This window comes from Trichoderma atroviride, chromosome 1, assembly GCF_020647795.1.
Source record: "Trichoderma atroviride chromosome 1, complete sequence".
Taxonomy (NCBI): domain Eukaryota; kingdom Fungi; phylum Ascomycota; class Sordariomycetes; order Hypocreales; family Hypocreaceae; genus Trichoderma; species Trichoderma atroviride.
Window position 1 is genome coordinate 863,209 of NC_089400.1, and position 27,302 is coordinate 890,510.

At 50.7% G+C, this 27,302-nt stretch overlaps 11 protein-coding genes across 11 annotated transcripts; 7 read left to right on the top strand and 4 right to left on the bottom strand.

The window, feature by feature from the left end:
- Positions 1-854: 854 nt before the first annotated feature.
- Positions 855-1,778, top strand: TrAtP1_000339 (uncharacterized protein; the record flags this gene model as incomplete). Its single annotated transcript, XM_066110537.1, has 1 exon — positions 855-1,778. One exon carries the CDS (start codon positions 855-857, stop codon positions 1,776-1,778), a length of 924 nt encoding a protein of 307 aa, XP_065966609.1.
- A 58-nt stretch (positions 1,779-1,836) lies between these two features.
- Positions 1,837-4,463, bottom strand: TrAtP1_000340 (uncharacterized protein). Its single transcript, XM_014091754.2, has 4 exons — positions 3,434-4,463; positions 3,185-3,374; positions 2,538-3,130; positions 1,837-2,479 (listed from the first exon to the last, which is right to left on the bottom strand). Exons 1-4 carry the CDS (start codon positions 4,017-4,019, stop codon positions 1,911-1,913), a joined length of 1,938 nt encoding a protein of 645 aa, XP_013947229.2. The 5' UTR covers positions 4,020-4,463; the 3' UTR covers positions 1,837-1,910.
- Positions 4,464-4,671: 208 nt separating this feature from the next.
- TrAtP1_000341 (uncharacterized protein) lies at positions 4,672-5,075 on the top strand (the record flags this gene model as incomplete). The annotated part of the gene is made up of 3 exons (XM_014091753.2): positions 4,672-4,703; positions 4,829-4,943; positions 5,001-5,075. 3 exons carry the CDS (start codon positions 4,672-4,674, stop codon positions 5,073-5,075), a joined length of 222 nt encoding a protein of 73 aa, XP_013947228.1.
- A 656-nt stretch (positions 5,076-5,731) lies between these two features.
- Positions 5,732-8,395, top strand: TrAtP1_000342 (uncharacterized protein; the record flags this gene model as incomplete). Its single annotated transcript, XM_014091752.2, has 7 exons — positions 5,732-5,762; positions 5,851-5,970; positions 6,035-6,102; positions 6,160-6,288; positions 6,346-6,576; positions 6,636-7,097; positions 7,157-8,395. The coding sequence occupies 7 exons, from the start codon at positions 5,732-5,734 to the stop codon at positions 8,393-8,395; spliced, it is 2,280 nt and encodes a 759-aa protein (XP_013947227.1).
- Positions 8,396-8,431: 36 nt separating this feature from the next.
- On the bottom strand, positions 8,432-10,275 carry TrAtP1_000343 (uncharacterized protein). Its single transcript, XM_014091751.2, has 3 exons — positions 9,828-10,275; positions 8,983-9,722; positions 8,432-8,918 (listed from the first exon to the last, which is right to left on the bottom strand). The coding sequence occupies exons 1-3, from the start codon at positions 9,914-9,916 to the stop codon at positions 8,806-8,808; spliced, it is 942 nt and encodes a 313-aa protein (XP_013947226.1). The 5' UTR covers positions 9,917-10,275; the 3' UTR covers positions 8,432-8,805.
- A 483-nt stretch (positions 10,276-10,758) lies between these two features.
- On the top strand, positions 10,759-16,634 carry TrAtP1_000344 (uncharacterized protein). The gene has a single exon (XM_066110538.1). It carries the CDS (start codon positions 10,926-10,928, stop codon positions 16,095-16,097), a length of 5,172 nt encoding a protein of 1,723 aa, XP_065966610.1. The 5' UTR covers positions 10,759-10,925; the 3' UTR covers positions 16,098-16,634.
- Positions 16,635-16,699: 65 nt separating this feature from the next.
- On the bottom strand, positions 16,700-18,507 carry TrAtP1_000345 (uncharacterized protein). Its single transcript, XM_014091750.2, has 3 exons — positions 18,069-18,507; positions 17,934-18,016; positions 16,700-17,856 (listed from the first exon to the last, which is right to left on the bottom strand). Exons 1-3 carry the CDS (start codon positions 18,272-18,274, stop codon positions 16,850-16,852), a joined length of 1,296 nt encoding a protein of 431 aa, XP_013947225.1. The 5' UTR covers positions 18,275-18,507; the 3' UTR covers positions 16,700-16,849.
- Positions 18,508-18,781: 274 nt separating this feature from the next.
- On the top strand, positions 18,782-20,280 carry TrAtP1_000346 (uncharacterized protein). The gene is made up of 2 exons (XM_014091749.2): positions 18,782-19,198; positions 19,287-20,280. The coding sequence occupies exons 1-2, from the start codon at positions 18,896-18,898 to the stop codon at positions 19,728-19,730; spliced, it is 747 nt and encodes a 248-aa protein (XP_013947224.2). The 5' UTR covers positions 18,782-18,895; the 3' UTR covers positions 19,731-20,280.
- Positions 20,281-24,129, bottom strand: TrAtP1_000347 (uncharacterized protein). Its single transcript, XM_066110539.1, has 4 exons — positions 23,854-24,129; positions 23,659-23,803; positions 20,966-23,602; positions 20,281-20,895 (listed from the first exon to the last, which is right to left on the bottom strand). The coding sequence occupies exons 3-4, from the start codon at positions 23,326-23,328 to the stop codon at positions 20,577-20,579; spliced, it is 2,682 nt and encodes an 893-aa protein (XP_065966611.1). The 5' UTR covers positions 23,329-23,602; positions 23,659-23,803; positions 23,854-24,129; the 3' UTR covers positions 20,281-20,576.
- A 156-nt stretch (positions 24,130-24,285) lies between these two features.
- TrAtP1_000348 (mitochondrial 54S ribosomal protein uL16m) lies at positions 24,286-25,294 on the top strand. The gene is made up of 3 exons (XM_014091747.2): positions 24,286-24,774; positions 24,832-24,973; positions 25,028-25,294. Exons 1-3 carry the CDS (start codon positions 24,343-24,345, stop codon positions 25,210-25,212), a joined length of 759 nt encoding a protein of 252 aa, XP_013947222.2. The 5' UTR covers positions 24,286-24,342; the 3' UTR covers positions 25,213-25,294.
- Positions 25,295-25,609: 315 nt separating this feature from the next.
- Positions 25,610-27,199, top strand: TrAtP1_000349 (uncharacterized protein). Its single transcript, XM_014091746.2, has 3 exons — positions 25,610-25,762; positions 25,835-26,457; positions 26,522-27,199. The coding sequence occupies exons 1-3, from the start codon at positions 25,676-25,678 to the stop codon at positions 26,868-26,870; spliced, it is 1,059 nt and encodes a 352-aa protein (XP_013947221.2). The 5' UTR covers positions 25,610-25,675; the 3' UTR covers positions 26,871-27,199.
- Positions 27,200-27,302: the final 103 nt, after the last annotated feature.

Sequence of the window (27,302 nt, forward strand, 5' to 3'; positions counted from 1 at the left end):
GGAGTAACTGTTACGAGGAATACGACTGTTGGGTAGCCATAGAACATTCAAAAGCATCTGTCACTTACACCTTGCCAAAACATGGTAGCGCTGATATCATCTTCAGCTGTAAAACATATTAATGTTGACCTGTCAACCCTCTCTCGACAAACTGCCGGTGAACATGGACGCAATTGACGCATCCTCAGCACAAGATCCTCAAAGCCCTGCCCACAGCCACACAGGGCTTCCTTTGAGACAATCCAGACGCTTCTGGTGCCCAAAACAAAGAGCCGAGCAGTGCAATCAAGCTTGGAGCCATTCCCCACAAAGGATGCGCTAGAAGCCATTCTCCATTTTACGTTCGCTCCTCTGATTGGCCCGTATTCATCGTATTCAGCGTATCCGGTATGCGAAATGGAGAGCCCCGCTTATCTTGTGGCGGCTGAACCACGCAAGAGACCAGAAAAGAGGCGCTGCGATGGTTTGTTGCATGTCAGCACGCGGGAGGACATGCGCCCGATTTCCTGCTAGGAGCTGGCGGATGGCGTTTGGCGACGGTGGCTGGGGGGCCAAGTTTGGAGTGGGAGGAGCCGTATATCTCGCGTTGGGCGAATCTGGTGGTGGACTGCTGGCTTGGCGATGATGCCTAGATACGTGTGTTATTGCTTTGCTGGGGCGGTGGCATCGAAAGTGTATATAACAGTGGTCTGCACTTGGATGGAGAGAACAGCTGTATTTGAGATTAATGCAATTCCTACTATATCAATTATTTATTCTTCAAGTACTTTTATTATACCAGCTACATTTTTCTGTGGCTGCTCGCACCCGACTTACACCACCAGAGCGGCCTGCTGCCATCATATACCCGTACAATGTCGGCCACTCAAACAAGAGTGCTTCTGCACAGTCGAAAGCTCTCTCAGACATCAACATCAACATCATCCCTTCCTCCAGCGTATGAACCCGGCGACTACATCGAGCTCGACAATCTTTCCACCACATCTTCACACTCCAGCTCCTCCCCCCCACAATACGACGACTACCATCTCAGCGCCCAGGGCTCATCTTCATCTTCATCCCGACCAACCTTTCACTGCACCAAAGCCCTTCAGATCGAAGCCCGAGGCCATCCCCTCTTGGCCTTCCCCCATTCGCCTCGACGGACTCCCATCCCCATATACAACGTAGATCTCTCCACGGGCATCGCCACAGACATAGCCTACCAGTCTCTCCGTCCGGTTCGCGGCTCCGGAAACAGCAATCTCATCCGTGCCGGCGACTCTGAAAACGACCCCATCTGCCGAACTACATACCGCTTTGGCCCGGGCAAGCCCCCAAAATTGGAACTATGTGGACTCATGGCCTATGAGGAGGAGTTTGAAGTCGTCAACAAGGGCTTCACTACGCGAGCGCAAGTATTCCGCACGCACCTCGGTACGTTCCAATGGCGTTATGCGGGGCGGGAGGAGAGAAAAGCGGCTGGGGCGGATAACTTGATGGTTCTCGATCGAATAGTCAAAGTGGCGCTTGAAGGCGGGAAGCAGGAGGAGAAGAGGATACCAGTGGCAAGACTGGTGAGAAATGCAGAGGTCAGGTCCAAGGAGACGAAAATTACGACGGCGGGGAATGGAGGCAGATTGATGATGAATTTGAGGGAGTGGGAGGGAACCAAAGGGGATGCGGAGCAGATGGAGGTGTTGGTGGTGGCTAGCTGCTTGGTGATGCTGAAGAAGGAGGTTGATAGGAGGAGGATGCATCAGGCTATTGCCATGACATCGCCTTGTTATTTTGCTTAAAGGGTTTTTGACGAAGAGTTGAGACCACGATTGTTATGTGTGTAACAAGTGGAAGTGTGAGATATTTAGCGATCGTATTAACTCTATTCTATGCTTATTAGACTCAGATATTTATATATTTCTCAAGTTAATTCACATTGCCGTCTTCTCTGCTCTGTCCAACTCCAACAGCTCCCCTCGTAGAGGCTTTTCATCAGAAGCAATCGTCTCCTCAACATCACCCTTTTTGCATCTCGCGCAATACGTTATACAGCAGCCGTCTTTTTCGCCAATGAAGGGGTCATCTGTGCACGATTTCCCCCACAGTTCGACAATCAAGACCCATACTGTCAGGCTTAGTGTGATGGAAATGAGGCTGAGGGACTGGAGTGAAGTCGCCAGCGGCAAAAAGAACATGATGATGCAAACTGCTATGCGATTTGCGAGCCTGAGATTTTTATTCAGCCGAAGCGTGGGTTGCTTCTTGTGTTCGTGTGAGAAGGATATCGCTGCCATGCAAAGAAGGGCAATGGCGAGACCATGGCAGTAGAAGAAGCGGACGCCGGAGTTGAAATGATCCTCGGCGCTGTCCCTGTAAGGTTCAGCAAGTTGATTTAAGTCGGTCCCTGGTACATCAGTAGCAAGAACCAGCCTCGATAGAGCCGATGTGGCGACAATGTAGCCCATCACAAAAGGTAGATGAGAGAACCCCCAAAGCCCAGCTACTGCGTTGTTAGCCATAAAGTGCAGAGACCAAGAAATACACAGATGGGATCTAACCAGAGATTGGAGAGCGTCGGATTGCATGTAGATTGATGTTGCGGCCGTCGATGTCAAAGTAAATCCAGTTGAAAGTAAATGCTTGCATTAAGCCTAGAATAGCCTTTCCCAGAAATGCATTGATATCGTAGCCACCCTGATTTTGGAAAAGAATGGCGACCACGGAATATCCAAAAACCAGAGAGACAAAAGCATTCATCCTTTCGACCCTGTGCTCGATGCTGATGGCAGGATAAAACTCAAACATGCGGTCGAACCATTCTTTCCATTTGCCCTCTGGGGCATGATTTTGTTTGAACCGTAATAATGTAAAGAATGCTATATGTCCATACATGTCCAGAAACAGGGCTGGCATGATGAACCCTAAGCGGCTGGGCATGTCGACATGAATGCTGGCAATCCACAGAGCGGTAGGGACAATAATGGAGACTATCTGAGAAATCATGACACCTTTAATCATGGGAAGGAGGTAAGCCGCGATACCATAAAATACCGCTGTAAAGATCTGCGCAGCGAGATAAAACGACACGAGCTGTACGTAGGTATTGTGTGCTGGATCATCAACAAAGATATGGGTCGTGTTGGTAGTAAAGCTAGTGATGAAGATTAGCCATCATGTTGCAGTAAATGGGTTCCGTTATACTCACCCAATCAGGCACGAGATGCAAAACAAAATCTCCAGTCTAGTGACAACGTCGTCCGTCTCAAACCAGCTCAGCGTGAGAGTAATGTCCGTCCATATCTTCCATGCCATGACGAATGTAATCACGAAGCGTAGTAGTTCGTATCCCGTCGCTTCTTCCGCCATGTGCTCGCCATTGGAATGGATGATGCCCACTAACAAGCATTATTAGCTGCTCCATTTCACTCGAGCCGTAGAGCAAACAATACCGTACCGTACACAAGATCGAGGAAGAGCTCGATGGCCATAACTTCCGTCTGCTCAGATGCCCTCCACATCAAACCCTGATGAAACCATTGCCTAATCACAGGCCGTTTAAATAGCTTGGTTGTCTCCCCATGACGGTCGCCGTCTTGGTTTCGCTGCTCGCCGACTTTCTCTGAGATGGACGCGTGCGAAGAAGCGGTAGGAGGATCCTCGTCACTGTATGTTCGTATAGCAGCATCGTAACCAAATTTACTGAAATTACCATAGAGTCCCGATGCTTGATTCTCCAGACGCTCTAGCTCTGCAGTCACTGAGGAAAGTTGCGATTGGACATCTTCCCATTCTTCAAAAGCTGGCCCATGTTGTTCTCGTAGCAATTGTCGACGCTCTTCATGATGATCTCGCGACTGACGGAGATATTGGCTGTGCTCTACAGAGCCGTGAACAACCACTTCGACTTGTATGTCGCCGCCCCGGGGATATTTTCGGCGAACATCCTCGAGATCCTCTGGCAGCGTCACGATTATCTTCTTGCCGTCAGGGAGCAGCATTTCCTGAGGCCGTCGTCGTCTTCCTTGCAGCGTAGATGACATCGCTGAGACGGATATGAACCGATATTCTTAGATAAAATAAACACAAGAGGGTCGACACAAATCAATACACAGGCCAAAGCCTTTGACGAGTGTCATTAAGGAGCTTTCATGATCGAGGACACGGAGAGAGCAAACTGCCCGATATGGGGAATTGCATCTCTGCACCCTTGTCCTTTGCAGATAAATGGGTGTCTCAGCCTGCGGAGATTCCATTGGCATAATCAAGTTCTCCGCCTTGAATCGGCGGCGTTACGAGGAGCATTTCTGAACTGCGCCTGGCTTGTCTCAGCTCAGCAGAGCAGCTTGCTTACTTCATCGTCTGGGATTGTGTTAGATTTTCCGGGGCCATACTGAAAACCCTGGCACGGAGTTAAGTCAAATTTTCCAGATCTGAGCAAACCCTGGACGTACGAACTTGAGCATAGATCAGCCAGTTCCAACATGAAATGCGGCGTGTCAGCAGCAGCGTACAAAACGGGCAATACATATCCGTAGAGTCGGGCATATCCGATGAGTCAGCATTTGGCAATGCACGTGACTTTTTGAAACCTCAGGCGCGCTAGCGCATTGTCGAGCGCTCGATTCTAGCAAAGATTCAGTCGGCATCACCAACAACGCTTATTTTCGCCGTCCAATCCATCCCTCCGCCAAGATGACTGCTGCGTGGAAAGCTGCCGGTTTGACGTACGTCGATTGATCCCCTGCCGTAGCGCACTCGCCTCCGCCGCCTCGATGACCCTCTCGACCGCTGCGCTGCGACTTTTTCCGGCCGACTCTGCGAGCCCTTCGGCTAACATGCTGTGATGTAGCTACAACCGCTTCCTGGCCGTTTCGGCCCGCGCCATTCGACGAAGCCTCAAGGAGGACAAGCGAATTGTTGCTGAGCGCCGTGCTACTTCCGAGCTGCGATTTGCTCCCTGGAAGGTATGTGAAATGGGCGCATAGACGACAACGGGAACCGGATTGTTAATACCTCAACAGAACGGCAAGGCCGGCGAGACCCGAGACCTCAACGCTGCCAACGCTGCTGCCATTGCCGAGAACGCCTCCTCTTAAAATGGATGTCTGAGAAGAAAAAAAACTCGAGTGGATGAGACGGGGGTGGAGTGATCTTACAATAGACGGTGGGAAACGATATGAGAAGAGCCATGCAAATGGGTTAGAACTCCATATTGCTGGCGTTGTAAAATAAATAACTGCTGCAATACACCAATATATTATGGCAATTGAATTATGGTATCCGGCCATAGGAGCATTTTCTGGGTCAAGCTTCTGCCGTAATCTTCCGTTGAAAGTCTATGCGGTATGTGAGGGGTGTGACTGCTTAGCAAGATGTATATGGTGGGGAATGCGACTGAAGCCTCGTACGGTCTTATGCTGATGCCGCGGCCTAATAAATCTAAAAAGAAATTGATTTTCATAACCTTGCCAAATAAACTCAATCCCGCGCTTTCAACTTAAGCCGCTTGTTGAAATCTGTCAAGGAATGCTGTAGAAGGTGCCATTGCTCAACTGTCTAGCACTATCTTTAGGTCTGCGTCTCGGCCCGCGAACAGTGACTTTAGTGGTCGTCAACAGCAGACCCATTTCAAGCCACGCGCGAGGGAGAATAAAGAACTCTTTATTTTTGCTCTTCATCTTTGATTCAAAGACTCATCGCCCGCGCAATAATGCCAGTACAATTCACCTGAGGCATCACCCACTTCTACAACATGGCGGACTTTGGAGTTGGGGTACCAGATGGTGCGGAAAAAAAATATGATGGGCTGAAAACCATCATAATCTCCTGCCCCTCGCCCTCAACACATTTGCTAACCCAGAGGCTGCGCAGAAATCGCGAGATTATCGCTGGGCCAGGGCCCTGCTCCTCCAGAGGCGCTGCCACCCAATATCAAAAGCGATGGCATCACCGCCGTGGACATAACGGCAAAGTTTTCACAGGCTGTCAAGAGTGAGCCGGCGCATCCTCGTGTTATCCGAGCTGCAGTGCATAGTAAGCTGATTTCAAACCACAGCTCTTGAGCCCGGAGCAATCGTCAAGGATGGATTCTTTACGCTGTTTGATTCAGTCGCGGCTTTGGAGGTGCGTAGCCATGCTAAACTGCGCTTTGCAAGTTCCTGTCTTCTCACATGATGATAGATTATGGATCCGAAGATGGACAGTGGGTGCAGCCGCCCGGGGGCTGAAGTTGAGGAGACCTACGACGTTTCTAGATCACTGCTGCCAGAAGAGGTGATGGGTATCATGGATCAGCTTTTATGCCATGAGGTTAGTTCAAAGGCTCGTACCGACCGTGCCATGCTCCAAGCGCTCATGTTGTATTAGATGTCATGGCATCTAGGCTATCCTCTATCTCAAACACTATTTACCAGCTTCTACGTAGAGGCCCTATCTATGCCGGAGCCTCGAAGTATTGAAGAAGCTACTTTCGTTCGCAACGGTAACCATGATCCAAATGAACAGCTCATGCTGCAGGTCCTCCGAGCATATTGTCTAGGTATGCTGAAAAGTTGCGGCTATGTGAACGAAAGGATCAAATCAGAGCACTATTATGAGGTTAGTCTTCCATATCACCGCAACAATAAAGGCTCTTTGTTATTAAACCCCGAGTTCAGGAAGAAGATTTTGTCACTACCACATATAATCGCACCCTCTTAGCAAGTCTACCAACAAGTGCGATACGTGACGTCTTGATAGAGGCCATTGCAGCCCTCAGGGCGCAACGGGACTCTTTACCCGACAATCTTGTTGAGGCTCTGCTGACCCGACTGGAGCTGAGGCGCATATTCCTGGACGCCGTGGAATGCCCCAAGCATATGAAAGAGCCCGACTTGGCGAAAAAGCCATGGAGAGAAGGGCTTGAATTGTTACCAAATCTCAACAAGACGCACACTCTGGCCGTGCCAGTTATCGACGCTTTCAGTGCTACGCTCCAACGGAGATTGGCCAGCACCATGCCTCCGCGACCCATTGTTCAGCTAGAATTTGACGTTGCTTTTGGTCACCTAAAGGACTTGTTTGCAGATGGCCTCGAGCTAATCGACGTTTTGAACTATACAGATTCTCAGAGCTTGCTTGTAAGTGTCACCGGCTTGAGAAAAAAAAAGGGTGATCTGATGTTGACGAGGAATTATAGACATTTGTAACCTGTTTTCAAGCGAAGAAGCCACAGCCCATTGTTTATGTGCGAACATTACTGCAGACGTTTCTCTTCGATGCCATGGAGGTCCTAGGAAGCATGAGTATTCGCCAACTTCTTGATGATGACTTTTCTATTCTCACAATGCCGGCGCACCAATACCTAGACAGAGCAAATGACGAGATTGAAGTCGTTCACGACCCACGATATGCCATGGCGCAGCAGATGGAGTTATTCAGGACCAGAGCAGCACAGCCATTCTTAGATATCCTCCGTACAGCGTGCCAGAACCGCTGCCGCGTGAGGAGAACTCTCTGCCATCTCCTGCGCGATTGGGAGAACCTCCAGATGGACGCAGAAGAAATCGACCAGATCCTCCAAGTCAAGGTGGAAGAGCGGCCAACAATGTACAGGTCACCAATGAACGGCAGCGGCGTGGAGTCTTACTCGCTGCCCTTGTCGTCATGGACATACCTGTATAAGCTGCGCCAGATGGAGCAGATTATCCAATTGGGTTTCGAGCTGGAGATTTATCAGACTGATGAGCTCGCCGGCATGTACTGGTACCTCAACTACATCTCCAAATCTCGTCTTCACCACACCGAACGAATCAAATCATTCGTAATTAAGAGAGTTGAAGAGATACACGGACGGCCTGGATATTCAAATCCCACCCTTGACTCACAGCTACAGCGATCCTTAATGTACGCTCGCCTGTCATTACTCGATGCCGCCGTGACCTGGGAGCTATCCGATTCACTGTCATGTCTATACACCGTCTTAAATCGCCTCAAGCTCGTCAAAGCTCCGCCAAGGCCATACAGCACCGACGAACTCCGATACGAGATCCGAATGAGGCCCTTTGCGCCAATTGGTCTTCCCGTCCTACCCACTTTTGAAGAATTCGCAGCGGGTACGTTGCAGCCCGACACCGAAATCGACGAGCTCTTTGAGTATGCGGAGCGCGCAGTGGAAGGTGCCAAACGAGGCTTCGAGGCTCTCAGCAAGATGACGGCTGAGGAGTCTTTCTCAGTGGGCTCTCACGCCCGGTGGTCCGCGTCTGTCAAGAATGGCCTCAAGTCGTGCATTGCCACGAAACTTGCCATTTCGGCGGTGCAAAAGGCGATTGAGGCTTCGCCGGGCCTGAATGATTTGAAGATCAAGGTGGAAATTCCGACCCCACAAAAGGCATATCACGAATGGTGGATTGTTCCAAAGGTGCTGCCTGTAGCATAACTGCGTGTAAAATGAAGATGAGTATTTAATTAGGAAGGAATCAAAAGAAAACTAATTTGATGTTGCGTTTCCCATTTCTTTCACCCCCACCATTCCAAGTGAGCGAAAAAAGGAGAAGAGACACATGGCCTCAAGGTATCCAATCGTGATATGTACGTTCAACTCATCAAACCCCAAACCCGTTGGAAATATATTCCATAAACCCAGCTCTATACCTACCGATAGGGCATATTATTCACCCTTGTCGATTCCACCTTACCTATGTTGATTACACTAATAGTACAGCCCAAAGATTACGGCTCTCTATCTAATGTCCCGATGAGCCCTCCTTCCATTGCGTAACAGAAGTTGTCAAGAGACGTTCGACGCATTTGGTGCTAACAAGCAGCCAATCTTGCAATGTGGTTCATTTACGCCTTCTTGCGGCCCATCCTGAGTCTCACCATCTGCTCATAGAGAACATCCTTGAAGGCAAAGAGGAAGGCCGCCGTCAGGACACTCTGGGTAACCTTGGGGCCAATGCCTATATCGTATCTTGTCAGTCCATCTTATCGTTATTACGACCTTTTGTCGGAATTTCAGCTCACCTTTGTACAAGCCAGAGTACCCTTCATCCTTCACAACACGCCTCAGAGTCTGAGACATGCCTTCTTTCTTATCAGAGTGGGCAGCAACGTGCATCTGGCTCTTAACAGTGATGTAGGGGTATGTCACTGATGTGGCAAAGAGCTTGCCCAAGGCTCCCAGCACGAAGGCCACGGTAGGAGTAATCTTCCTCTTCTTCTCCACCGTATTCTTCATCTGCTCAAAGAGCGTGTATTGCAGGATGGGGTTGATGACCAGCACCAGCGCCGGGATGACGCCGGCGAACAAGGCCTGGGGCCCCTCGTTCTTCAAGAGGGCCATGAGCGTCCCAATCGTGCTGGGAGCCTTGCTGCGCTTGGCAACGGCGCCAGCCGCGGCCTCGACATCATCCGCGTCCTGTCGGCGCGTGGTGATGCGCGTGTTGACGACCCAGATGGGGTTGGTGATGATGACGGTCGCAGAGCCGGCGATGGCGCCCGCGATCATGGACTCGATGGTCGTGAGCTTCTTGCTGGCGCGGCCGGCGCGGGTGGCGGCCTTTTCGAAGAAGGCCCGGGTCCATTCGTACCAGTAGTAGTAGATGAAGTTGGTGACGCTGATGCCGAACAGCGCAGAGTTGATGCCCGCGTAGAGGCCCGAGACGCCCTCGCGCGCAATGATCTTTTGGACGGCTTCGACGAATTTGCTCTCGGCTTTTCTGGATTCGACCTGGGCTCTGGTGGAGAGGGTGATGAGAGGGTAGCTGTGGATGTTAGTCGAGGACGGTCGCGATATGCGATGCGCAAGGCGAAATAAACACCCAGAGGCCAAGAACACGTGGTTGATGGCTGGATGCAGGGCATCTTACGTCAAAATCATGGACAGAATGCCGCCGCCTGCTCCGGCAAGAGCATGGGCGACATTGTCGTTTTGAGGAATCGGAGCTTTGGCAGCCATTGTATTCGAGTTCCGAGAGACCGAGGCGGGAGGTGATTCGGTGTGGAAGAAGAGCGGTACCCTCGCGATCGGTGATTTGTTGTATTCAAATAGCCACCCAGCGGCAAGATGGCAAGAACAAAAGAAAAGAAGTTGTAGCAGACAGCCTTAGGTCGAATCGCATGCGACTGTGCAAATGCCCGGTAGCTATAACGGCAGGCGAGGCAGAGGCTGTCTAAATGTTTAACCGACTTAGACGGGGCCCCTGATGGATTCCAAGCCGAGGCACCTTTTGGGTATGTGGTGAAAAGGTCCCGGGCAATTTTTTGGCTGAGTAAAAGTGCTGTAGACTGCTGCTGTCTCACGCTAGCGCGGCAAAGTGCGCTGGAATGAAGTCATGCCTTTTCCCGGGGAAGCCCGGCTAGCGTGGTGAAGCTTCGGGGCGTTGCATGTGACATTTGGCGGGGTGTTTTTGCGGACGGTGAGGTCTGATGAGGATAGCAAGGTGTAGCGGTGGGTTTTATATTTATGATACTATCTAGTCTGCATATTGTTGCTTTCTAAAAATCTGACAAAGGCACATTTGAGAAATTAAGAGAGTATTATACTGAGCTCATTGCCATCTATTTCGACATACAATAATCTGAAGCTAGCGGTGACAATTGCTTGTTGCGGCGCCGGAATAACGATACTGCGAGCAGAGCAAAGAAAGTTTGAAAAGAGCTCGGACTAGCAAACCATCAAAACAGACTTTACAGGCTAACCCATTATAGGCAGTATCGGGTGCAAACTCCCAATGTAGCTTTCCACATCACGGTCGCTATCCAGTACCTCCTCACCTTGGATTCTAGCTTCATTCACGCGGTGGCTGGCCCTGCGCTCAATCCCCTGCCAACACGCACCCAGGTCTGGGAATGAAACATTTCTTTGCTGAGATGCCCCGGCGCAGCAAGGCTGGCTTCTATTGCAAACATCGTCCTTCAACTCTCGCTGGCACAGCATCGACCCCAGCACGCCTAGCGTTGATGTTATGACCTCGCCTGACCCGCTGAATGAACCCACTATATCGTTTCCGAGCTTTGAGCCTCAGTCCGTGTCGCGACGCGTCACGCGCAGCCAGCGATCGCAAAAATTCACATCGCAAGCCGAGTCATCCAGAAGACAGATTTTAGAGTCGGAAGCAGGGGAATCGTCGTCGCCACAGCGGTTACTGGCCACAGTCGAGACAGAGGGCCATCAAGCCGACGACAACATGGCCACGGCTCCGAGCGGCACGAGGAGGAAGCTGTTTCGGTCCCCGGTGCCTCAGTCGCCCACAGTGCGGCGCATTGGCGACGATACAATCACAACCTCAGTTCCGCTGAGGGAGACCGCCGACGACGAACTCACAACAGCGACGACGCCGGGGAGGAGGCGGAGCCGCCCTCGATTATTAAATGGGACACCCATGCCGACTGCGGGGATGAAGAGGAGGGCAGCATCACCGATTAGTCGAAACTCATCACGCCGTCAACGCACCGAGAAATCCACCAAAGGAAATGCTACGGAGCTGCACTTTGAGGAGAAGGAGAATATCGAATCCAGCACACGAAAATCCACAAGGCGAGGGCGCCCACCCAAAAACCCGGAGAATGTCCCGTCCACTACACCAAAGGCGTCCCCAAGACGAGGGCGTCCGCCCAAAAACCCAGTTGTCGAACCATCCAGCGAGCTCGGAGCTACGAAGAGAGGGCGTAGGAGGCGAGCAATGGCGCCCGACGAATTGGTCGAAATAGCTGCGGAAGCGGAAGCAGCAGCGGAGAGGAGTTTTGCGCAGAATAGCGGCCGGACAACTGAAGCAAACAGAGTAAATTCCGTACAAGCTCACTCACAACAGCAGGCCGAAGGCGATGCAGTCTCCAATGCCGACGCAGCATCTGACGAATGGATAAGACCAATGGTCGATGAAACGACGCCTAGACCCACGGTACGACCTTCGGCGACACAGTCGCCTTCAAAAGGCAGATTGACAGGCGGTAGTGTGAGAAGGAGAAAGACCGATCATAGCCATCATGCTCCAGAAACTAGCGATCACTCCTCCGTCGATGACCATCCTAATGACTTTAGCTCCCAGAACGGCGATACCATCGCACGGGGCGAAGACTTTAGTATGATCTTTATGGATTCTATTCCATCTTTTCAGGGGAACCTTAGCGCCAACGGCACCTTCATGTCCACTCTACACGAAGACGATGAGGTTGGCGAGGAGACGCATCTTATCATTAACAACACTCTAGCATCCCTCAGGCGAGAAGTTGCGCAGACCAGCGACCCAGTAGAGGATACCACGGAAACCATCGCGATCCCCGACATCCCCGAGACCGAAGAACCAGCAGAAGAAGAAGTATTCGTTCCAATTATACGCGATGCCGCTAGAAGTGTGCGCCTAAGCTTGAGCCCGTGGTGGTCCCGGAAACCTAAGAAGATGGGAGCATCACCGCTCAAACACCAGGCCCTGATGAGATCGGCCGCAAAACGATCAGGGAGGATATTCAGCGTAGAGCATGCGGAAGAGCCGACACCGACTAAGGCTAGGAAACAGACGGCGTCCACGTACTCTCGCGAGCAGCATCCGAGTAGCGATTCCTTCTCCGAGATTCCTCAGACTTACCTCGATGCTCCGACTCCTAAGCCTATCAATTTTTCTGCCCCTCAAGCTGACCGAGAGGTTGATTTGATGAAATTTGGATTGGGGGGAGGGGATGAGGAGCAGGCCGAGCTGGAACGTGCTCAGGATGCTAACGAACCCCAAGAAGAACTCCTAGAAGAACCTCAAGAGGAGTTTCAAGGAGAACCGGAGGAGGACCTGGAAGAGGAGCTGGAAGAGGAACCAGTAGAGGAACTGGAAGAGGGACCAGTAGAGGAACTGGAAGAGGGACCAGTAGAGGAACTGGAAGAGGGACCAGTAGAGGAACTGGAAGAGGAACCAGCAGAAGAGCCTGATGAAGAGCCACCGGAAGAGAATGCTACTAGAGGTAGCGTACTGGGTGGCATGATAGGATATCTTAGGAGAAGACTATCAACCTTTGAAATGAGCTCCCCCGTGCGTCAGGTTATCGAGGAGGAGGGCGAAGAGGAAGGGGAAGAGGAGGGAGAGGAGGGAAGAGAAGAGAAAGAGGAAGACGACCAGTATGACGAGCACGACGAGCACGAAATATACGAAGAGCAATACGGAGAGCAGCACGAAGAGCAATACGAAGAGCCTGGGCATGAAGAGGATTTTGAGCAAGAGCAAAGGCTCGACTCTGATTTGCCACAATTAGAGGGAGATGGACACTTTGAAGGAGGAGAAAACGAAAACGAGGAGCCAGAAATAGTCGGAGAGTACGAGGAACAGGCAGAACTGGAGAACCTTGAAGAGCATCACGAGGACCTCGAGGCCCATACGCCAGAAGAGGAGATGGGAGAATACGTCGAGCAAGAAGAGGATATCGAGGAATACCCAGCGCACGAGGAGCATGAGGGCCAAGAGCATGATGAGCACGAACATGAAATCAATGAAGATGGCGAAGATCAAGAGGAATACCCCGCGAGTTTTCAGATCAACAAGTTTTCAGATCGTATGAGAGCAGCCAATCATACATACGAGCAGCCAGCTCATTATGACAATCATGTTGACGAAGAAATGCGTTCTGCTTCTCCAGAGCAACCACCTGAACAGCTGGAGCCAACGCCAGAGCGGGAAGAGCAGCCAGCAAAGGTTACGCCGCTCCATCAGATGTCATCGCCGCTCCAGGAGCCTCAATCTCTGCCACAAGAACCGGTACCGGAAAAGATAGTACGATCTAACTTCTCTTCAATTATGCGAGCTGGCCGAGTTTTACAAAGCGTTACTTCCGACCCTCCCTCCCCGAGAGTCCGAGAGATGTCCCTAGGAAGCCCATTCAGAAGTTCCGCAAATAAAGAGCCGTCATACACCTCCAAAGAAGACAGGCATCAACTTCTAAACAAAAGTCCGCCACAACCGATGAATTTTGGAAGTAGCCAGCTGACTGTTGTCAAGGTTCCTTTGACACATGGGGCTACTACTGAGACTCAGGCTTTCAGTATGAATGCGGGTGGGACGGACACTGCGCACGGTCACGGTACAAAGGATTTTGCGCATAAGAAACGACTATTATCAAGAGAGTCGATAGCAAGTTCTTTGGGCAATACCCCGTCGAGCAATGGTGCCGCGCACTGGGCGGAAATCGAGGGCCCATCAAGTCCCAGCGTGAGGAGAGAGAGATCGTTACTACAGGCAGCGCGTTCATCGGTTATGAGACATACCAAGCCCCTTGTTCAGCTTGACGGTGCGGCAGACGAACCAGATATGGCCGAGGAAGAAGAAGAGCAGATGGAAGACGAACCAATAGAAGAGGAGCAAGTGGAAGACGAAGAAACGGAAGAGGAGCAAGTGGAAGAACAAGAAATGGGCGAAGAGCACGTGGGCGAAGAGGAAATAGAAGAGGGGTATCTGGACAAAGAACTGGAAGAGGAGCGCGTGGATGAAGAAGAACTGGAAGAGGAGCACGTGGATGAAGAAGTAGTAGGCGAAGAGCACTTGGATGAACAAGAAGTGGACGAAGAGCAAGTGGGAGAAGAAGAAATGGAAGAGCAGCATCTGGACAAAGAATGGGAAGAGCACGTGGATGAAGAAGTGGAAAGGCAACAAAATGAAATTTTACAGCCCGAAGAGGAACAGGAGAACGAAGAAGAGGAGGATGAAGATGATGACGACGACGATATCGATATTTGGGAATACGAAGCTCAGCGGGAGGTTCCACCTCGTCCAGAAGTACCTTATGAAACACTGCAGCCAACGACGGTGCCTTCAACACAAGATCGCAACCTGTTACCAATTCCTTCAACATCCTGGACGGACACACGGCAAGCAACCGCCAAGTTTCCTGCCGATGCGTCAAAGACTGCTCAATTAAAACGGACAATCAATCGGCAGCCCAACGTGGACATTAGAGACGAAGAGCCTTCTCTAATCTTACGGAACCAACAGGACAAGGAGCCCGAAACTACAACTAAATCCAAGCGATTCGACCTGTCATCCTTCTTCTCCTCGCCAGCTGCCATTACAGGAATATTGGCTGAGAAATTCAGGTCGCCCAAATCGAAGGATCTTGCGGTGTCGGCTGCTCAACCAATGGAGTCTACCAAGCCTAGACAGGAACCTCCAGCAATGCCCTCCGTACCACTGTTTCCGAGAGCTCCTCCGAGTGATAATAGGCAGCCAGATCTTCGTCGTGCAGATCCTGCATCTTCGCGAATTCAATCTGATCCAATAGACGACGATGACCGAACGAATGAACGCTCATCATCTCCAGGCTCTCCTGAGAGATCTCATCTTACTACTATCTCCCAGAAACAAAATTTTATGCCGCGGCCAAGGCAGGCCAGTAACACACTTTTCCAGCACTCTTTCTCGCATCCCTCGGCGACTCCACCGAGAATCCAGTTAACGCATCAAGATATTCAGAAGTGGCAACAAGAAACAACGAATGCCAATGAAGACTCCTCAAACTCTCGATCTTTACTGAGGCCACTGCCACCAAAACATGCTTCGCCGAAGAAATCAAGTCTACGGTCTCCTCTGAAGCCACATACGCCAGGGCGAGTTGTTGAGTTCACAAGCAACGTGCTATCACCTGCCGAGCAAGCTCGTCTTCGCGAGCTCCGTAACCGGGCAAACGAGGAAGTATCAGAAGAGGACATCATCGTTGTGGACCCGCGGGCAGGCAAGGGAAGCATGGCCGGTAGGCAACAGCAGAAACAGCCGCCAAATACCATTCCATCGAGGCTTATTAGACCTGCGGGCGTAACAAAGAAACGACCAACAAAGAAGCGGCGGAGACGGGAACCGCCCTCTGAGACGGTCTGGACCCGTCAACATTGGCTATTCCTCGACACACTCCTACAAATGCGGCGAAAGAGCCCATATAGTGAGAAGTACGCGCCCGTCTCTCAAAAGTACCTCGGGAAAACGATTACTAGCATGGGCGAATCCATGGTACTAGAGAAATGGCACCTCGAATGTATCGACGCCTTCAAATCCCAAATTGGCGGCTGGGACGAAGGCGAACTCGCTAAAAGATTATTTGCACTTATTCTTGGAGAGGCGCAGCGCCGTCGAAGCTCTGCCAACCGGTCCCCTGGAGTTATCTTTCATTGATTGAAATTTGGGAACGGGTCAGACATTAAGCTTTTTTGACTTTTTTGGTTTTATTCCTGTTGTCAAGTTTGCTTATTTACGACTCCTGATGGGCACTCAGACTGTTTTTTTTTCCTTCTCTTCTTTTTTTGTGTTAAAACTTTTTGACATGGCATTTCACCGGTGTTGGAAACCAAGGATTAGGAATGAAAAGAGAATTATGTATATGCATGCGTGGCGTTGGAAACAGGATGGTTTTTGAATTTTTTTTCTGATTCGGCTCGGTTTGCTTTTTTTTTTTTTTTTTTTTTTTTTTCATGTTGTATTTAAAGGGAAAAGATACCACTTACGCCGTTCTGGTTGTTTGTCTCTCGCGCAAACATGTATTTGGAGAGCAGGATTCTCTTCTGTTTTTAGGGGGGGGGGTTTACTTGGATATACCACCAGTGTTACTTGTACCTACGGATATCTAGGATACTTCTTTCTGTATTGCCTTATCTCGACGAAATGAGTTACGGCATGATAAAATGAGATACAAAAAACATTTCACAGCTACAACGCTTTTATGACCACAGTTCTCTTTATCACAGGGTTGCTCAAAAGGTGCGATGAGTTGGGTAGTTCAGTAGGGACATTTAGGTCTTTTCAATAAACCAACGCCTAATCTACCGTGGCTTGACTGACACATTACGATGCGAGACCCGTTTGTCTAGGTAGCCATCATTCCCTTCCTTCTCCGTTCCCATTGTACTCTTCTCTGTTCTTCTCTTGTCTTACTCGAGCATAGAGGCCTGGTTAGTGTACAGCACATCCACCACATTGCTCAGCTTCTCAATCGTTGCCAGAGCAGCGTCATATGATTCATCCCTCTGCGTCTCGTCGTAAATAATAAGGCAGCCAGCACCCTGATCCAAAACACCAATGATGACCTTGTCAAGGATCATCTGTGACAGCTTCCTCTCAACTTGCTGGGTGTCAAGACCCACCATCTTGGCAATGTGGTCAATCTCGACTCGTGAGAAGGGCTCAATGACCTTGATGAGGTTCTGTTCCAGCATGGCATCGTAGAGCCGGCGGAGGTGGTTGCGGATAAAGGTGTCGCTGCCGAGCTCGTAGCGGTACGCAGACAGGGCACGCTCGTATTCTTCCAGAGATCGGTTTGCGTGGGCGCGGGCAATGGCCTTCATGGCCTCGAGGTTCTTGCCGGCGTACTTGACGGCCTGCTTGGATGCCATGAGCTGGTTGACGTCCTCAACGAGGTTCAGCATAATCTTGCAGAGGAGCATGTATTGCAGTGCAGCTTGAGCTTTGCTAGACTCTTCCTGGGTGTGGTATCCGTCCAGTGCCTCAATGAAGTAGGAAAATGCCGTGTTGAAGTCCTTATCTTCAGCATGGAGCATTCCACTCTGCATGTCGAGGTTGGCCTGCAGCAGCGGTGGGGTATAAACGCTGGCAGCGCTCGTTCTCGCACTCGTTAAGGCGGCACGGGCCTTGGGAATGTTGCCCAGGGCGTGGTAAACTCGGGATTCGAGGAGCTGTACTTCGACGAGGCGGAGCTTGTCATCGAGGCGCTTGAGCTCGCGGAGGAGGCCGTTGATGAGTGTGAGGGCGTCGTAGTAGGTTTGCTTGGACATGTAGAGGGTGACGAGGCGGACTTCGAGGTCCTGGCGCTGGAAGGCACGGCGCTCGGCGGTGGCCCATTCTATGCAGTCTTTTGTGACGGCAATTTCGACGTCGGTGCTGTTGGGGATGTCTTTGAAGAAGTCCAGAAGCTGACGAACTAGACGGCATTATCACGCATCAGTCATTGGGGGTCTCGAGCTACAACTCTTCGCTCTCCAGCATAAAATGACATACCCAGCTTGGAGGACTTGGCCTTGGCAAAGGATGAGAATACTGTCCGGCTTTCCCGCACCAGGTTTACAAGCTCCTGGGTCTTCCTGTTGGAGAGATTAGCTCACTTCAGCCCTCATGAAGCACGCTGTCACTGACTTCTCATCCCGGTAGAGTTCTCCCAAGCTTATCAACGCAGTCTCGTACTCGCGCGTGGCGGCGTCTGAGGTGGCCGCGGGGGCCTTTGATATGATTTCTCTAAACGCAGCTTCCGCCTTTCTAGGATCCTTCTTCACCAGCTCTGCCGCAGCCTGCTTCTGGTCCGCCTTGACCAGCTCTGGGGATTCTTTGACCAGGGTGGCCATGGTGGGAGATGGATCTGGAGTCGAGAGAGAGCTTCGGGCGGGGTTTGCGAGAGGCGGAGGGTGTGTAGATGATCGATTCGATACGGCTGTCTGTGTTTCTGCTGCTAAAAAGACAGAAAATGCTCGTCTGATGCTGGAATGGGCGATTGATGGAGTTGTGCAAGTGCAAGTTGAAGCTGATGCACAATCTCGATCCGAGCTTCGCCTGTCCCTCCAGGTAGACACAGCGCGACGTAGCCCGCAGACCAAGGCTGCAAAGTACCCGGGACTTAGTCAGAGGCCGTCGGCACCATGCCGCAAGCAGTAGCAGCTACCTTTGCCCACTTTTTGCGGCATTGGAAGCTGCTGGGCACAAGCTGCGAAATGCGGACCGTCAAATGATCCGCCCCGGCCTGTTTGCGTGGTGGGCTGAACCGAACCGGCGCAGGCCGGAGGGGCGGGCCAGTCATGCAGCGCAATGGAATTTTTATAGCGGGCTCCCCTCAGATAGAAGAGCATCGAAGGCGCCGAGCGTATAGTTTCATGTAGCAAAACCCATTGCCGTCCAACTCCTCCAGCTTGCCCAATTGGCCCATTCCCCAGCGCTCTACCGACCTCGCATCTCCGTAACTCTCCTTCACCATGTTCCGACAAGCCATTGCCGCCTCTTCCAGAGCTCTGCGCTCAACGCCGGGCATCGCCGCCAGCCGAGCTGTTCTGCGGCCTCAGCTCCAGACTGCTGCTCCCGCCGTCTCAATAAGATCATTCCAGCCTGCCGCCAGCCGGTGGTACAGCGAAACCAAGGAGTCTACCGAGTCCAAGGAGGCTCCCAAGGCCGAGGAAAAGGCTGAGGCCAAGGAGGGAGAGAAAAACGGCGAGACTGACGCTGTCGCTCAGCTGAAGAAGGATCTCGAGGCCAAGGATGCTGAGGCTCGTGACTGGAAGGTTCGTATATGCTCCCTCTTGATATTCAATCTTCCAAAAACTATCGAATATTCTACTAGATCCTTTTACTAACACTTTCCCACTACAGGACAAATGCCTTCGCACCGTCGCCGACTTCCGCAACCTCCAGGACCGCACAGCACGTGAGGTAAAGGCCGCCCGCGACTTTGCCATCCAAAAGTTCGCAAAGGACCTCGTCGACAGCGTCGACAACCTCGACCGCGCCCTATCCACCGTCCCCGCGGACAAGCTCAAGGCTGAGAACAAGAGCGAGGACCTCCAGGAGCTCGTCAACTTCTACGAGGGCCTCAAGATGACCGAGAACATCCTCATCCAGACGCTAGCCAAGCACGGCCTGGAGCGACTGGAGCCCCATGGCGTCAAGTTCAACCCCAACGAGCATGAGGCTACCTTCATGGCCCCCCAGCCCGGCAAGGAGGACAACACCGTCTTCTTTGTGCAGCAGAAGGGCTTCAAGCTCAACGGCCGTGTTCTGCGTGCCGCCAAGGTCGGCGTCGTTAAGAACGCTTAAAAAACTTTATCCTTAAAAAAGACAGAAATCTTCTCTCCATCTAACCGTCATCTTTCAAAGACACTCCAAATCGAAGACATACAGAAAGAAGAAGGAGAAGAAACTCCACAGAAAAAAAGATACCTAAAGAAGCGTGGATGGAAATGATCTAAAACATAAATCATTGCAACGCCTCTTTCACCTGTACTATTACCGGAATTTTTGCGCTGGCTTGGCGTTGGGTCACGAAATCAGAAAAAATGTATAATGCTCCTCTCACGATGACGGTTTTTGAAAAGACAAAAAACATGTTGACATATTGCATGCTGGGTTCGGGAAAAGAACCTTGAGAAAGAGGGACGAAGGGAAAGGGTTACAATTGGGTTACACTCCAGAAAAGTTGGACACATGAATGTGAGACTGAAGAGGAAAAAGAGAGAGAATCATCTGTATGAACAGATGTAACATACATGTATATACGACTTTGCGTCATCTAAGCGGCTATCTGGTGATGAGCCGCCCTCTAATCAACCGCTCAAAGCGGAACAATGCATACCTATGCCATCCCATATTTTTTTTGTGACTTTGGATGATTCCTATGTCTACAATTACCATCCCATCCTGCCATGACAGAATCCGTTTCTAAATTATTAATAGTCGTAAAATTTGATGCTCGAATGACATGAAAGCAAATATTTCCTCCTCTAAGTTGATGTTTGCAGACTGCCGTACTGCCTTGGAGTTCCATTTCTTCTTTTCTTTTTATACATGCGACGACCGCCGGTCAACATTACATTCGCGTCTTGATAAAGAAACATATTTTACACGCCTGGGACTGGCTGGTGATAAGTCACCTATGCTCGCATCTTATTTTTTTGCTTTTCCTTTTGCAGCAGGCTTGCCCTTGGAGCGGCCTTTTGGCTTGGCTTCCTCGCTGTCTTCGTCATCTGCGGTCTGGGCTTTCGCAGCCTTCTTTGATGGCTTCTTGGCCTTTGGTTGCTTGATGTATTTGTCCTTCTTGAAATCGATGTCGTCATCTTCTTCGGCATCTGGAGCCTCCAACACCTCAGCATCATCTGCTTCTTCAATGGCTTCTTCCAAATCTGGCGCCTCCTTAGCGAGCTTCTTTGGTGCCAGCACATTGCTAGCTTTGATGAATGGTAGTGGGTGGTTCATGGAATTGTATCTATATCCAGTTAGTGTCAGGAAAACTAAGAAAAGAGAAAAGGGTCTATGATGGGACGCGCAGGACTTACGTTCGAGTAAAGGCAGCTTTTGTCTTGGTTTCGATTTTGACATCTTCTTCCCTCATAGGACCAACTCCCAGCTCTTGAATGGCGTCAAAGTCCTCTCGGGTGAGATAGTAGCTATCCATCAGGTCAATCACCTCTCCTACGGCTTCACCGCCTTCTTTTTGCAGCCGATCAACTGTTTGGGACCACATCAGAGGTAGATACTCTTGTCGAACCTCAGTATGATCGCCAGACGACTTTAGTCGCATGTGAGAGTGAATTTCTCGAATATATCGACCCAGCTTTCCAGCTTTGCTGTGGTTTCCAAGCCATGAAGTGAAATTAGATCCAATCAGCTGGCCAGCGACGAAGCTGGCAGGTCTTACAGTGCTGAAAATAGCATGCGTAGGCATCAGACTCCAGTGCTGCTGTGGCCCGTGGATCATACGGTCCACTAGGTCACCATCACTGATACTCTCCGCAGCTTGGTCAAAGAGCTCAAGTGCCTTTAAAGTGGCTTCTCGACCGGTGTATCCATTGGCACCCACGGCCATGGGCTTGGTGCGGAGGTAATTTTCCTGAATCATCAAGAAGCTAAACTCATGATCATTGAAGTAGAGTTCAATCTTGTCATTGAGGGTTGCCTTGCTCGCAGGGGCAAAGAGTCCACCGCCAAGCATCTTCTGGCAGATGTCCCACGGCTTCAGGACGACATGCTTTTCCCATGCTTTAGACATGGCTTTGCTTTGATCAAAGCTCATCGATGATTGGTCAAGCTTCGCTGTGGAAATCATGTTAATGATCTGGCGGATATCCTTGTTGCTTCCTTCAATGAGAGCGTCGACAACTGGCGGTGGCAGTTTGAGGCCTTCTCGGTGGCAGATTGTCATGATGCGGGAGCGCACTTGATCGACCGTCGGACGGTTGAATCTAATATCAAACGCAGCATGGTCGAAGGGCTTCATCTTTGGCAATCTACGTTCGTTGCAGATCAGGATCAACGGCACTTCCGTCTTCTTGCAGAATTTGGCCAGGGCGCCAACCCCTCCGCGATCACCAGCCGACATGCCATCAACCTCATCCATGATGAGAACAATCTTTTTCTTGGCATTATCCACGGATTTGCCATCTCCAGCGAAGAATCCTAGCAAAGAAGTATTGTTCATGACATCGCTAACCCCGGTCTCGACGAGTTTCTTGCTTCGTGTATCACTAGCATTGCTCTCCAAGACATCGTAGCCTTCGAGCTTAGCCGCCAAATGGGCCGCCGTAGTTTTTCCAATACCAGGAGGGCCAGATATAATGATAGCTCGCTCGCCTCCCATACCATCTGCTCCACGCCGCTGGAAATTGTACTTTTTCGACTTTGGCCAGTTTCGAAGCCAGTTTTGAATCTTTTCTACCTGCGCCTTGTTGCCGCATATTTGGTTGAGCTGTGTCGGCGCATATTTGGAAGTGAGAAGCAAATCGGGTGCTCGTACAGGTTGAGCCGCGGCGCTGCTCGTTGATCCTTGAGCTGCGGCCTTCTTCTTTGCTGCTTGCTCTGCTTCACGCTTCTTTGCTTTCTCTTCCGCCTCCATTTCCGCAATCTGTTGCTTCACCTTTTCTTCCTCTGCCTTCTTCTTCTCTTGTGCTTTTTGAGCGCCCTTGCCGGTACCACCATATGCCGGAAGCTTGCGAATCAGATCGAAAAGGCCATGCTCATCAATGGTCTTGATACCATTTGCTTTGATCTTGGCTAACTTGCTGGGTCCAGCATCGTCTCCGAGAACGACGAAACTGGTTTTGCTACTGGGCTGCCCAGTAACTTTGCCGCCATATCGCTTCACCAGTGCCTGGCCTTCATCGCGGCCAATAGTTTGCAACACACCGGTGAAGACGAAGGTCAATCCACTGAGACACTCTTCCTCGCCTTCCGGAAGCTCGCCAGCAGGCTGAGCGGGTTGTGTAGAAGCATTACCGCCACTAGCGGCGGCCTTTCTCCAATCGAATTTCACGTTGGGATCTTTAGGTGGTGGTGTCGGCGCTCTTACAGTAGCCACACTATTTAAGATGTTCTGGATATCCTCGTCCTCGGGCTCTTCTGCTTTCTTCGCTCTGGGTGCGCGTGGTTTGCTCGCTGCAGGTTTTTTCCGAGGTAGCTTTTCTTCTTCCTCTTCGTCCGATTCCTGCTCCGGGGACTTTCGCTTCTTTCCGGCCGGTGCGGCCTTGGACGTCGAGTTGTCTGCAGAATTCTTTCCAGAGGCAGCAGCTCGCCCTCGTGCTTTGGATTTTGGGAGAACTTCGTCTTCGGATTCTTCCGTTTCATATTCGTCATTTCCACCCTTTTTGCGGCCCTTGGCGTCAGCAGCGAATATATCATCAGCATCCTCATCGCCATCTTCCATATGTGCATCCCCATCATCGTGAACGGGGGCCGGTTTATACGAGGTCCTGGCTCTTTTGGACCGAGGGGCTACGTCTTCGTCCTCGTCTTCCTCCGGTGCAGCTGCCGTTGCTGTGGATTTCTTTCGCGGACTAGATCGAACAGGAACGTCAATTTCGACCGTGGATTTGGCGGCGCTTTTCTTGGGTGTTGGAGATGCTTTGGCCGCTTTGGAGTCTTTGGAAGAAGCAAAATAATCATCGGCAGATATGGCCACCCCCTTAGGCTCTGTTTCTCTAACTTGATGTTAGTGATTTTCAATTATAATACAACATAATGCAACGATACATACCTTTTTTTTGCTGGGGGCTTAGGTGCAGGCTTCTTCTCTCTGTAGACCGGTTAGTGGTGGGGCGTGAACCAGATGCGACACTGAGGTGGAGGCCAATATTACTCTGCAGCTTCATCCTCGCTGTCTTCAACAACTTTCCGGCTCTCTATAAACTAGTCAGCATCAATTGAAGTCTTATGGTTCAGCAACACCTACTTCCTCGCTTGCCTTTGGCCGCTGGTGGCTCTGGTTTGGCGGCCGCGGTCTTTGGGGGGGGGCCGCACCACCCTTTGGCATGAAGAAGGATCGAATATCAGGCATTGTGTCTTCTTGCTCGGGAAAAAAAAAGAAAACGAAGAAAGAAAAATGAGATGGCAAAGAACAAGAACAAAATATAGCCCTACAAAGGCCCTCTTTTGGCACAGTCTGGGCGCTGTTGCCTGACTGATCGCGGGTTTTAGCGGCGTGCAGAGTGAAGGAGCAGCCTAGAAATTATTCCAGTGACGTGCTGCGGCGCAACGCGAAGCTGACGCGAGGTGCGTGACCTGAGCTTAATTAGCAGAAAATGTTTGGCCTGACATCTCAGGCCCCGCTTTGCGCCGGCGATTTTGACGCTTGCCGCCTTGGGATTCTTTTCAAGATATCGAGGCCCCAGCGGTGCGACAATCTCCAGACAAGCCTGAATCAGCGGCCAAAACCGACGCCATGAGGTCCAATGGCGCTGCGGCATTGCTGAATGCCTTCCAGGGACTGAGAATCTCCGCATCCACGCCTTTGCGACAACTGAGGGCCCCCGTCCAGCGCCAATCCAAGGTCCTCGGCGCCGCCCAGCTGCTTCAGAATGGCAGGGCCTTTTCCACAAGCCCCGCCATGATGGGCACATGGCTCGAACCCAGTCTGAACCGAAAAAAGAAAATGGCCAAGGGCCGACCCCGAGTAGCGACTGGAGGATCAACGAAGGGCACGACTGTTATTTGGGGCGACTACGGACTGCGAATGGTGGACCATCACCGAAGAATCAGCGCCAAGTCTCTTAAGATGGCGGAAGATACGATTAAAGTGCGACTTCGAGGAGAGAAATACCGCCTTTACAAGAGAAAATGTTGCAATGTTGGCGTTTATGTCAGCGGTAACGAGGTGCGAATCGAGTACACGCCTGTTTGAGCGGCGGCAGCAAGCTAACCATCAAAACAGATGCGTATGGGTAAAGGAAAAGGTTCATTCGACCACTGGGCTACGAGAATGGCAGTCAGCCAAGTTTTGTTTGAGGTCAAGGGCCGAATCCACGAGCAAATTGTTCGAGATGCCTTCCGACTGGCTGGCAACAAGCTCCCCGGTAAGCAACCTCGTTCCTCTCTCTGCTACAGGCTCAAGGCTAACTATCGTACAGGCCAGTGGGAATTTGTGAAGAAGGGAGATGCTCCTGTTGTTGGAATCACCAAGCTAGATGGTGTGACGCTGGAGGATTTGAAGAGACCCAGGAAGCAAGTTGTCCCTCAGGAGCTCCTTGAGGCATCCCCCTCTACGACAGCCTCTGAGGTTGGAGGCACACCGGCATCCTCTGGATCTTCATGAGTAGCGAGAAAGGAAGAAGATACCTTCCATGTACCATAGAAATCTTGTATATATGAAATAAATGCCGATTGATGAAAGAATGAAAGAATGACGAACATGCAGGCACAATGATTGTAGAGGCTTCAACCCCACCAAGCTCATAGTATCAGGTACAAATGTGTACTCCAAATATAAGACTGTCGATAAATAGCAAGTAAACAAGAAATCAATTGTAGAGATTCATGAAGAAATTAATATTTTGGTACGCATTGGTCTATACAAAATAGCTTCAGTGGCTACATCGACTTGATGCAGCACCTCATTCTGTGCTTTAGTCTGGTTAATGGCTAGGCAGTGGCTGGCAGGCACCCCACTATGGATTTTGGTGCAGTCTACAGCACTTAACGCGACGACGCGTCTTCATCTGTCAAAATCCTGTAGCTTCGCTGCATCCCATCAGCACATCAGCTCAATAGCCGGCGCAATGGCTCTCATCGTCGACAAGCATCGCCCGCGGTCCTTGGAGGCTCTTTCATACCACCAAGAGCTTTCCGACCGACTTCAATCTCTCGTATGGCTCTCGTCCATGTCAATTGGCATCCAAATTCACGACGCAGGCTAACGCTCCCAATCAATCATGCAGGCTCAGAGCGGCGACTTCCCACATCTCCTAGTCTACGGTCCATCAGGAGCTGGAAAGAAAACAAGAATAGTGGCAACGCTGAAAGAGCTGTTCGGCCCTGGTGTGGAGAAGATCAAGATCGACGCACGAGTATTCCAGACGTCCAGCAACCGAAAGCTGGAGTTCAACATTGTCGCTTCCAACTACCACCTGGAAATCACGCCGTCCGACGTAGGGCAATATGACCGGGTTGTCGTGCAGGACCTCCTGAAAGAGGTGGCACAGACGCAACAGGTAGACCAGTCCGCAAAGCAGCGATTCAAGGTTGTTGTCATCAACGAAGCAGACCACCTCACTAGAGATGCCCAGGCGGCGCTTCGTCGTACAATGGAAAAATACTCGCCAAACTTGCGTCTGATTCTTTTGGCAAACTCGACAGCGAACATCATTGCACCAATTCGTTCAAGAACGCTGCTTGTCAGAGTTGCCGCTCCTACGCACGAGGAAATCTGCGACGTGCTTGCGCAATCAGCAAAGAAAGAGAACTGGGAAGTCGTCAAAGGCCTGCATGAAAGAATAGCCGTGGAGAGTGGCAGGAATCTTCGTCGTGCATTGCTAATGTACGAGGCCGTCCATGCACAAAAGTAAGTGGGAGCCAGACCGCTCAACTGCTCTATTTTCCTGCTCGTTGCTAACTCTGTCCCGCAGCGAGAAAGTCACAGACACGACGCCTATCCCACCTGCGGATTGGGAGGCGCTAATCGGCCAGATCGCCAAGGAGATTATCGAGGAACACACCCCCGCAAGGATCTTGCAGGTGCGCGCCAAGCTGTACGACCTACTCACGCACTGCATCCCGCCCACGACCATTCTCAAGACTCTCACATTCAAGTTACTGGGTCTCATTGACGATGGGCTGAAAGGAGAGGTCATCAAGTGGTCTGCCTTTTACGAGCACCGGATAAAGACTGGCACCAAGGTCATCTTCCATCTAGAAGCATTTGTGGCCAAATTTATGCGCATCTTGGAAATGTATCTAATGAGCATGGACATGTGATTCTCGCATTGGGTTATGGGGCGTTTGGAGTATTACAAAATAGCTGAAAGGAAGCCTTTGTTCGGCCATCTTTTTTAATTTTTACCCCGTTTTGTTGTGCTTTGATTACAAGTATTTGTTTGGTGAATGCATCCATTCATGACCTATTTGTTCGAAGCATAAACAACAAAAGGTTTGACAAAGGAGCACAATATCCAAGTTTCTAAATAAAATATACTATCTACTTATATAAACTCTCTCACAATCCAGCTCAAGATGGGACTACAAGCAGGCCAGTCAATATCTCAGTACGGGTCAGGAAGAGACTCGTTCTTACTACCAAATTTCATGTGAGTGTATCTTTGATGTGTTATTATTTCCACGATTTTCGTCATTGCGCTATATATATTAACGCGAGCAATGAGCAGAACTCAAAGTCGCCCTCATAATACA